Here is a 10,701-nt window from a genome sequence, read left to right as displayed (position 1 = left end):
TACATATATATATACATATATACATATATTTTTTAATATATATATATAATATTTTAAAAATATACACATATAATTATATATATATATATATATGTATACTTTTTAAAAAATTTCTGCTGCTACTGAATTCAACACAACTGTATTTTATTGGATTTGAATATTAGTTATTTTCTCTGAAAATTAGTCAAGTGTGACTTTAATTTAGAATTTGAGCTAACAAAAATAAATGAACTGAAGTTCATTTACTGACATGAACTGAAACTAATAACAATGCTTGTTTTACATGTAAGCCTTTTTAAAAATGTCCACGTCAGTCATTTTGGTGCCACCTGGTTGCATGAAAATGCTTCAGTGATTAAACTGTAATCAGCTGAACCTTCACCTGATTAAGGCCACTTCGGAGCACTGGATAGATCCAGTCTCAAACACTATATGCCTAAAATATTTTAGATTTTTCCACAATAAATAATAGAACATTTAATTGACTAATATGACAACAAAATGCAACCAGATGGCATTCACTGTCAAAACAAAATCAAATTACGAACCAGTGTGAATAACAATCAAATTGATTATTTACACAATTATTTTAAATGAGCTGAAAAAAATCATAATTATATTACCATTATATATATTTTTTCACCTGCAAAACAAAACATTTTTTACATTTCTGAAATGAAGTCTTAGATAAGAACTGAAATGTTGAATACAATCAGCTGGCCTGAGACCTGACTGATCAGCTGTTTGACTTTTGTTTCATTTCACAGACGTCATCAGCATGAGCACATTTTAAAAAAACTGCGTGTAGGCAGCACAAAACTGTAAAGTGTCCGTGTAAAAAGCAAAATGACAGCCAGCTGCCACGTCCTCGTCTCTTGTGCTTTGAAGTTTGACTTAGCGTTAGTAATTCTGCTGCTGCATGATGAAAAGCACGAATCTAAGGCAAACGCAAGGAAATCTCTTGTTTTTCACATTAGAAGCTGTTTTTGAAAGGATTTCATGGGGCTTTGTGTGTGTGGGGGGGTCTGAAAACATTATTACATCCTTATTTTTAAATCAGTGTTATGCAAATAGAACCTAAAAGGTTTTTTGTCATGACTGCTTTTATTTTAAAAAGGAAAGAAAACTTGATATTGTCAAAATCCATTTCCTCCTCTGCTCCCACTCAGAACAATAATGTAGTTTTTTTTCTGTGCTGTACAGCAGGCCTAATACAATAACTTGGACTAAATTATGGTCATCAGTGACAATTTAGCTACATAATTCATCACCTCACAGCTTGAGCACATTAACATCTGAAAGTCTAAACTGCATCTTTTAAGGTTTACATGTTTTTAGGCCCCGTTTACACGAGAACAACCTCTGGAAACATTAGTGTTTTTTCTATGTTTATTGGGAGTAATAAACAAACAATAATAATAATAAGAGATGTGTGTTGTCTTCATGTATGTTGCCATACAATGGCAAAATTAGTCTCTGCATTTAACCCATCACACCTGACATACACCCAGGTGGAGCAGTGGGCAGCTATGTAAGCACCCGGGGAGCAACTGGGGATAGTGTGTCTTGCTCAGAGACACCACGACATGTGAGAATGGCTGGGAATCGAACCTGGGACTTTCAGGTCCCAAAGAGCGGGTTTATACAAAACGCTATTGTTTCCATGCCAGTCGGGTTGCCAGGTAAGAAATGATGAACTATAGTACCGTGGTTTTAAAATGATAGTATTTTGACCTAAAATGTCATATGTGCTGAGTAAAGATATTCTAAGATGAGGTGTGTGTTGTGTTTGTTGAGCATGTGCACAGAAAAGGAGGGTGTAAATAAGACATTTTAAATTTATCTGGCAACCCTAATCGTGCATGCAGTGTCTGCATGGCAGTTACATCCAAACTGGTGAATGCACCAATGTCTCTTTGGATACTGGATTTTTTTAGTTTTGCTCCTACATGCTGAAAAAGGGCGAGCAGCACAAAAATACTCTGCCATTTATTATAACTGTTGTTAGAGCAGAAAAACTTTGGACTGCAGCCGCCTGTAGAGCGTAGGTGCAACTTCACACTTGCAGACCATTTCATACCTATTTATTTACTTATTTATTTTAATTTATTAACATTTATTTAACCAGGCAAACCCACTGGGATCACAAATCTCTTTTGAAAGGGCGGCCTGGGCCTGCCCTGAAGGCAGACTAACCCTAACCCTAACTGTACCAAGTAGAGTAGAGCCGTGCTGTACCGGTACTACAGGTACTAATGGAAAAGGGGCATAACATGCATGTCTTTGGCCTGTGGGGGGTGGCCCTGAAAATCTCCACTCTGAGACCTGGATTCAGAAACCTTGGGTTTCAGACAGAACGAGGGCGGTTGTTTGTAAATGAACAGCCGAACGTCTCACGTCGTGTAAACGGGGCCTCAGTTTGAAACTCTGGCGCCGGCTCTTGGGGCCACTTTAATCAAGAGCATTAGTTTCTACTAACACTGATGCAGTGGGAGTCTGCTTCACCACTGATATCACCATTAAAGAACATCTCTGTGTTTTGCATCGTTGTATTGCTGTTGTATTTGTTCTAACACGTCTCATGTAAAAACAAACATTTCTTCTATTTTTTTATTTATGGAAGAACATTATGTAGATTTTTTTTTACAGTATACGACCATCAAAGTTTACTGCATTTATAAATTATGGCTGTGCAACAGAGTTTGTCTAGCAGGACTGAGCCTCAATTTGAGGCTGCACCGACTGTCTTTTAGGACAAAGTATCTTGGAGAAAGCCCTACGGAAGCTGCTGTGGCACAGAGGGTACAAGAACGGGTTGATGGCCGAGTTCAGCCACAGAAGCCAAAATGTAATCTCGTACCAATAGTCGGCCACACACTCCCCGCCACAGGCTGCACGGATGATCATCAGCAGAGTGTAGGGAGCCCAGCATATTCCAAAGATGCACACGATGATGGCCAAGGATTTGGCTATCTTTTTGTCTCTGGAGAGGCGGGACACCGCAGTCCTCCGGCCGGGAGCCATGACGCAGGAAGCCGTTGGCTGAAACAGCCGAGAGTTTTTTCGGCGCGGAGAGAGTTTTTCTCGCTGTACAAAGATCTGACTGGTGTCAGGGCACCCGCTGGAGGAGGGCGACAGAATGTCATCGTCCTCTATAACTGCGGAGATGGCAGCGGGCTCGCTGGACGTCACTTTCCGGGTCTTGACGAAAAACACAGACCAGCCCACGCCGTCCTTGTGCTTCTTCGACTTCCTCCTTGGCTTGATGTCCTCCTCGGCACACATGTTCCCGTTCTTGTTCCTCCGGTGGATGTTCAGGTAAATGCTGAGGTTAAAGAAGGCCACAGACACAAACGGAGTGAAGAACTCAAAGGTAGAAGCGCTGAGCAGGAAGTACCAGGTGAAATAAAACTCTGCATAGCATTCGTGGGCCGGGACAATGCTCTGGCCCACAATCACTTCCCAGAAGATGATGGCGGGACCGTAGAGGAGGAAGGCCAGCACCCACACTGCCCCCATCTTCAACACAGCTTGCTGGGTGATGTTCCTTTGAGCTCTGTATTTCACCTGAAACAAAAAGAGACACACATCAGTGCCTTTGAACAGAAACTCTGCTTTCCTGCTCGTGGCGTCTCAAACGGGCACAGCTGCTCGAACACAGCGAGCTCTGCTCAGAACGAAGCCCTCATTGTGTCGTATCAGAACTGCAGCATAAAACCCACTCATGACGCAGTCACTCCACAGTGTGTCACCGAAGCAAAGAGAGCAGGGGAATGTTGGGCTGAGAGCCACATTCTGTGCTGCGGCACGGCTCTCAAAGAGACATCTGCTCGCTGCATTTAGACTTCACCTCCTCACACTCATTGAGAAGTTCCTCTAGCTGCCGCTCGCTCTTTTGTTTCTCATGTTCTTTGCTGGGTGTTTCTCTGATGCTGCTAATGTGTGGAGACCATGTCAAAGAGAAGAAGAAAACCCGGACTGCTATGGTAATTGGAGCTGGCCTCAATCTCGAGTGCTCTCTAAATCGAAGGCACTCAGGCTGTAAATGAAAGTGATCGGGTGCTCTCTGCAGATTGGAAAAGAAGAGTAAAAGAGATCTCTGACCATCGAGAAGCGTCAGTCACAACAAGATCATAAAGGTCCTGATCAAAAAGGTCCTGATCAAAAAGGTCCTGATCAAAAAGGTCCTGTTAGGAAGCAGCACAGTGAAATGGTTCATCTGGAACGAGGGGATGAAGTCTACAGTAAATTAAAATCAACAGATTGTGAGCGTACAAAAATACTCACATGGAATAACTCAAACTGTTTTTATGACCTGATTAGATGTGAAGCAGTTTTCTTGATTTTGAGACCTTCTTAAGAAGGTTTTTGACTTCAGTTCATTTAGGCAGCTCGTAAAAAGCAGAGACAAAAAATGATCCAGAAAATGAACAGACGAGAGAGAAACACTCTTTGGTTTGAATTATCTGCTGCAACTGGTTACTCCAACACACACTGGCTGCCTCTGCTGCTTCCTCCACACTCTCCACAAAAAGGATGCTAAAAACCTTCTAAACCCAGAATGCACCATGTTACACAAATATGACATCATCTGAGTTATTGAATGAGTTGAATGTACCTGAAGGAACTGAAACTCATTTTTAGGCTGCGTGGTTTTAACCATGCCCTACAATTAATTAAATCCTCACGACGACACATTGATTTCACTGTCGCACAACAAACACGCTGTGAGCATCACTTAAAGTTTTATTAGGACATAATGTATTACCTGGATATAATGTAACTTTCAGTTGACACAAAAATCCAAAACAACTACTGTAATTACACCCAATGGGTAAATAAAGGCACAGCAAACTGCCTTTTCAGCTGGTACATCTTTTCTTTCTTCTTTCAGCTGCTCCTTCTTCAGGGGTCGCCACAGTGAACTCACTCACATGAAGATTGGCAATTGTTTTTACGCCAGATGTTCTTCCTGACACAACCACCGAGCTACCACAGCCTCTGTGTGGAGCCGAGAGCTGCTATCCAGGGTGCCCGGGGGAGCAGATGGTGGGGGTTAAGAGCCTTGCTCAAGGGCCAGGGTTAGTGCAAATGACAGTGGAGGCAGGTGCCATTCTCTGCCACATTTTGAAGGTGTTGGTCCGGGGAATTGAACCGGCGACCTTCCAACCACAGGCTCACCTTCTGTACAACCTCTGCGCCACCACTCCCCATAGCTGGTACATAAAATGAATTCTACCAGATGTCTAAAATGGGAACCATTACACAAAAACCACTTGAACTGTTCATGTGTAAATGAGTTCTTTTCACATGTGAAACATGTTACATGAGTGCTCGTTCTATGTGAAACATCTTCTGCACAACCTTGTGTGGTTTTGGAACCTAACCTTTCTGCTTGTGTTTAATAGGCCGAGTTGTTTTTAGCAGGAGTCTTTTTGTTTATTAAGAAAATTACAAAATGATTGAACACTTAGTCTTTGTTCTGTTTGGGATCTATTTGTAGAAATGTGTTTGAAACTCGTCCACAAGATAAAAACTTATTCCACATTTGTCTCATATTAATCACTACAAATGTTTGGGCATCCATATTTTTGGTTGCACATACTTTGATGCCAAGTTTCAGAAGAAGACAAACTTCCAATGGTCATTTGATAAATTAGAAGATGTTTTAAAAGGTCTGTTTTGCAGCAGCAGTTTGGTTCCAGTGCTGATGTTTCCCTGTAAGATGGACAGGAATGAATGAATGAATTACAGCCAGCAGCACTGAGCTCTGCTCGTTTGAAACCAGATGAACTGGGTGGTTCTGGTTGTTCTGGTGGTTCTGGTCCACTTACCGCCCTCGTCACTGACAGGAAGCGGTCATAACTAATGAGGACGATGTTGAAGACCGAGGCGGAGCACAGCAGGTAGTCCATGACCAGCCACACTTTGCAGAGCCCCTTCCCCAGCATCCACCTGCCTGTCAGGTTGTAGGGGATGTACACCGGGATGCAGAACGCACCTGGAACACATCGCACGCGCACACACACAAACACACAGCATGATGAATCAACACGTCCTATCATTATCATTCACACCTCCTCACAGTCTGGTGTGACAAATAAATGACTGACCCCTGCATGTTACTAAAAAAGACGTTTTAGGAGAACACTCGATTAGACGCAGCAGATTACCAGATGTCAAGGAGGATTAAATTACGCACACTTGGAATCAAAAATACATCCAGACCAAACCAAGACAAATGAGTTCTTGAGGCTCAATGGAAACTAACCAGTATAAATAAAGGCTGAATGAAACAACCTGGACAAAATACAGAGCGGGGTGACCGTGCGTAAAAAGCGCGCATGGGGATCAAATAAAAAACTGGATTATAGGGAACGGGAGCCCCAACTTACCCACAAGAAAATCCGAAATGGCAAGGTTCAGAAAGAAGTAGTTGCTTTGAGTTCTCAGGGTTTTATCCACAATAAAAGCCATGATGACCAGCGCGTTCCCGGCCACCACGACGATCACCAGAGCCACCATGAGGACCGACAGGAGGACCAGCAGGTAGCCCGGCAGCACAGCTGCAGCCTCGGACACGGCAGGCGTCAGGTTGCCGCTGGAGTTGGACTCCGGGATGTGCGCGCCCATAGCTTCCAGAGAAAGCCTAAATCATGGCAGAGCTGTGGCAGAACGCGCACAGACAGCGGACAGGTCCGGCGGTGAGGCGTTCAAAGACCCCGCTCCACTTTAAAGTAGAGCCGAGGTTGGAGGAAGAGACGGTTCCCATTTTATCAGCCGGAATATTAATTGCATATGAACATTTTCTCTCCAGATAATGTTGTAAATTATACACACAGGTCCGTCAGGCGCGCTCTCCCCTTTGGATTGTCAGAGGGAGCAGCTGCTGCCGCGGCGCGCGCATCATTTTGTCACCAGAGTCAAGCCCACCAGGGTTAACAAGAAGAATCCGGTCATATTTTCAAAATAAAACTCCCTACATAAAAACATGAATACTAATCAAAATGATACTAACGACCAAGACTGTTTATAAATAGACATCTATATGACACCCCCCCCCCCCCTTCAGTTTGATTTGCTGAAAGTTTTTCAAACACTTGAATCCAACAATCACCTACAATCAAACACGCACAGTAGAATGGCTGACCTGACTAGCCTTGATTTGTAGTAATTAAGGGGTTTCAAATCAGATCAAACTTATGAATATTACCTAAAAGTGTCCAGAAGCAGCTCCTCTATTAAAAAAAAAAAAAAAAAAAAAAAAAAAATTGCGGGCTAAATGTTGCTCTTTTAATTTGAAGGCAATATTAGTTCCGGTTTTCCCAGTTTCTCTCTCAGCTCAAACAATTAAAATCTTTTCGAGTTACCAGCTCGCTTCGTTTGGTTCCAACTGAACTGATTGATTAATTTAACAAAATAGCAAATCTTAAATAATATTAATGCCAAAGATCTTAAGATTTATTTTGTGAAACTCAGACTTTGTTAAAAGGAGAAAGTCGATTGTAAGAATCAGTCTCATCCTGTTTCGATACTGTTCATGGATGCTTTTTTCCAAATGTATTTAATATTAGTAATAAATATAAGAAATATTGTAAAGAAAGGATAAGAATAGATTGTGCCAAACATTCGTGACCAATGAACATTTTTAACCTATTAAAACACGATGCAGTTAAATGTTTGAAATATATTTGTATTTTCATTCTTTAAAACTTTGGATTTTGTATTTAGAGCCCAGGTAGCTAGAAAGGAGATCATGTGACGTGCAGTCATTTTTTATCATAAGCAAATAAACAATATATTACTTCATTTGAATTTCACTGATGCTCAGTTGTCTAAAGTCCAGCACACGCGTGGCTTGTAATAATGCAAGTGTTGTCAGGTGAGGATGGAAATGATTACCCATGATGCCCAGTGAAATGTTTTGCAAAAACTAAACACAGCATTAGCAGGAACACCTCATGCCAAGCATTAAACACGGTGGTGGAAGGTTGATGATTTGGGCCTGTTCTCCGCGGGCCCCTTGCAGTCGTTAAGTAGACCTTGCACGTCTCTGCAGACCCAAAGATTTCAGAGTAAAATGTGAGGGCATCTGTCTAATAGCTGAAGTGTGCACCTAACTGAGTCATGGTGCGACAGAACAATGAGCCCAAACAAAGCAACACATTTACAACAGAATGACAAAAAAAAAAAAAAAAAAAGACAAAGAATCAAGATGTTGCGATGGTCTTGTTAAAATTCAGTTCTCCACCTGATCAAAATGATGTGGTGGAACCTAATGTGTACTGCACAAAAACAATGTTTGCAAACCTCATCATACTAAAGCCAAGCTGTAAAGAGGAGTGGACCAAATTTCCTTCAGAATAATGTGAGAGAAGCAGCAACGCGCAGAACCTTTTCATTCTGACTTCATTTGTGTTTGATAAATACACTGTTGTGTTTTTTGGATCAATTCAGGTTCAATTTGAACCATAATAATAAATAATAAATGAACCATTTGTATAATTAGCTAATGGTACTGGAAGCCTCGAATGCCCCCCCCCCAACCCCCATTAATAAAGTATCTGTTTGTCTGTCTATCTATCTATTGTGAAGGGAAAAATTAATATTTGTTAATATTTGTCATTTCTGTCATTATGAAGCTTCTGATGAACGGTTTCTGCTCGTCTGTGCTATGAGTTCAGCAGACATCAGCTGCTTCCAGGTCAGACAGCGTTACTGTATTTTTCCATGAGATACACATGAGACCGTGTAGACGACAGACGTGTAATCAGTGTTCATAAATACAGAGGAGTCTGAGACTTCCTTAACTCACTCAGGGGCTGACTCTTTCATGTTGGTATTTTGACTGAGTTCCTTTGCAAAGAGAAACAAACTTAAAGATTGCTCTCTCATCTCCTTATTTAAGAGTGTTATTAGAATATGCTGGTGATATCAGGTTATCCCTGTTATTAGAATAATTGCTACCTCTCTCTCTCTCTCTCTCTCTCTCTCTCTCTCTCTCTCTCTCTCTCTCTATCTATCTATCTATCTATCTATCTATCTATCTATCTATCTATCTATCTATCTATCTATCTATCTATCTATCTATCTACTGGGGCCCCACCCTGGAGCCAGGCCTGGGAGAAGGTCTTGTCGGTGAACACCTGCAGACTGGATCTCTACCCATGGGGCCCAGTCGGGCTCAGCCCAAGCAACAAGGGTTTGCCTTCCTGTGGGTCCACCACCTGCAGGAGGGGACATACACATGACCCCATGGGCAGTGGCCAAAGGTGGGGGCCTTGGCACTCTGACTCAGGCTTACCAAAGCTGGCTCTTGGAACATGGAATGTAATCTTTCTGGTGGGGAAGAGCCTGAGCTTTTGTGTGAGGTTGAGAGTTATCAACTAGATATAGCTGGACCCACCTCAACACACAGCATGGGCTACAGAACCAATAACCTTGTAAGGGGCTGGACCTTATTCCACTCTGGAGTTACCCATGGTGAGAGGTGCCGAGCTGGTGTGGGTCTACTTGTAGCCCCCTGACTTGGTGCCTGTGTGTTGGAGTTTTCCTCGGTGGATGGGAGGGTGGCTTCCCTGCAACTTCGGGTGGAGGGATGGGCTCTAACTCTTGTTTGTCAGAGTCAGAGTCAGAGTCAGAGTTTCTTTATTGTCATTCGCACCTCATGTGGTACATGTGGTGGAGCGAAATTATGTACACAAGGTCCCAGTTACATCCAACAATAAAATGTATAAGAAAAACAGTAATAACATCTAAGATATGAACTAAGAAAAACATCAACTCATCAACATACACTAAGCACTCATAACATAAAACATTGAACATCAGCACAAACATGAACATGAGTCTGTGTGAGCAGATGTGCACACATGAACACATCAACATTGAAACAGATCAGCAGCAACATGAAACAGATCAGCAGCAACATGAAACAGATCAGCAGCAACATGATGTGATTTTTCACAGTGATTATTCTAGTTAGAGATTCATGAGTCTAACAGACTCAGGGTAGAAGCTGTTCCTCAGTCTAGTGGTTCTACACTTAATGCTCCTTAACCTCCTTCCTGAGGGGAGTGGGGCAAAAAGTGTGTGTGCTGGGTGGGTGGGGTCCTTCATGATGCAGGTGGCCCTCTTCCTGCATCTGGAGGTGTAGATGTCTGTGATGGTGGGGAGACTGATTCCAACAGATTTCTGTGCAGCCTTCACCACTCTCTGCAAAGCTTTTCTTTCTGCAGCTGTGCAGCCTCCATGCCACACATTGATGCTCGAGCACAGGATGCTCTCCACTGCACACCTGTAGAAGGAGGTGAGGACTGAGCTTCCCAGACCAGCTCGCCTCAGCCGTCTGAGGAAGTAGAGTCTCTGATGAGCTTTCTTGATCAGGCTGGTAGTGTTGTTGCTCCAGCTGAGGTTGTCATTCATGTGTACACCCAAGTACTTGTAGCTGGAGACCACTTCCACCGCAGATCCTCTTATGTTCAGGGGGGTGTAGGTGTTTTTGTTCCTTCTGAAGTCCACAATCATCTCCTTTGTCTTCTTCACATTGATGTGAAGGTTATTCTCTCTGCACCAGCTCTCCAGGTGTTCCACCTCTTGCCTGTAGCTGGACTCATCATTGTTTGTGATGCATCCCACCACCGCTGTATCATCTGCAAACTTTACAATGTGACAGCCTGGATGGGTAGCTGCACAATCATA

The 10,701-nt window shown here is 42.6% G+C and overlaps 1 protein-coding gene across 1 annotated transcript; it reads right to left on the bottom strand.

Annotated features, from left to right (window-relative positions):
• Positions 1 to 2,684: 2,684 nt before the first annotated feature.
• LOC119408208 (histamine H3 receptor) lies at positions 2,685 to 6,633 on the bottom strand. The gene is made up of 3 exons (XM_037675045.1): positions 6,396 to 6,633; positions 5,835 to 6,001; positions 2,685 to 3,567 (listed from the first exon to the last, which is right to left on the bottom strand). Exons 1-3 carry the CDS (start codon positions 6,631 to 6,633, stop codon positions 2,707 to 2,709), a joined length of 1,266 nt encoding a protein of 421 aa, XP_037530973.1. The 3' UTR covers positions 2,685 to 2,706.
• Positions 6,634 to 10,701: the final 4,068 nt, after the last annotated feature.

Source organism: Nematolebias whitei, chromosome 3 (assembly GCF_014905685.2).
Source record: "Nematolebias whitei isolate Nwh7 chromosome 3, NemWhi1, whole genome shotgun sequence".
Classification (NCBI taxonomy): domain Eukaryota; kingdom Metazoa; phylum Chordata; class Actinopteri; order Cyprinodontiformes; family Rivulidae; genus Nematolebias; species Nematolebias whitei.
Note: the sequence above shows the minus strand (reverse complement) of the source record. Positions and strands in the feature narration are given on the sequence as shown.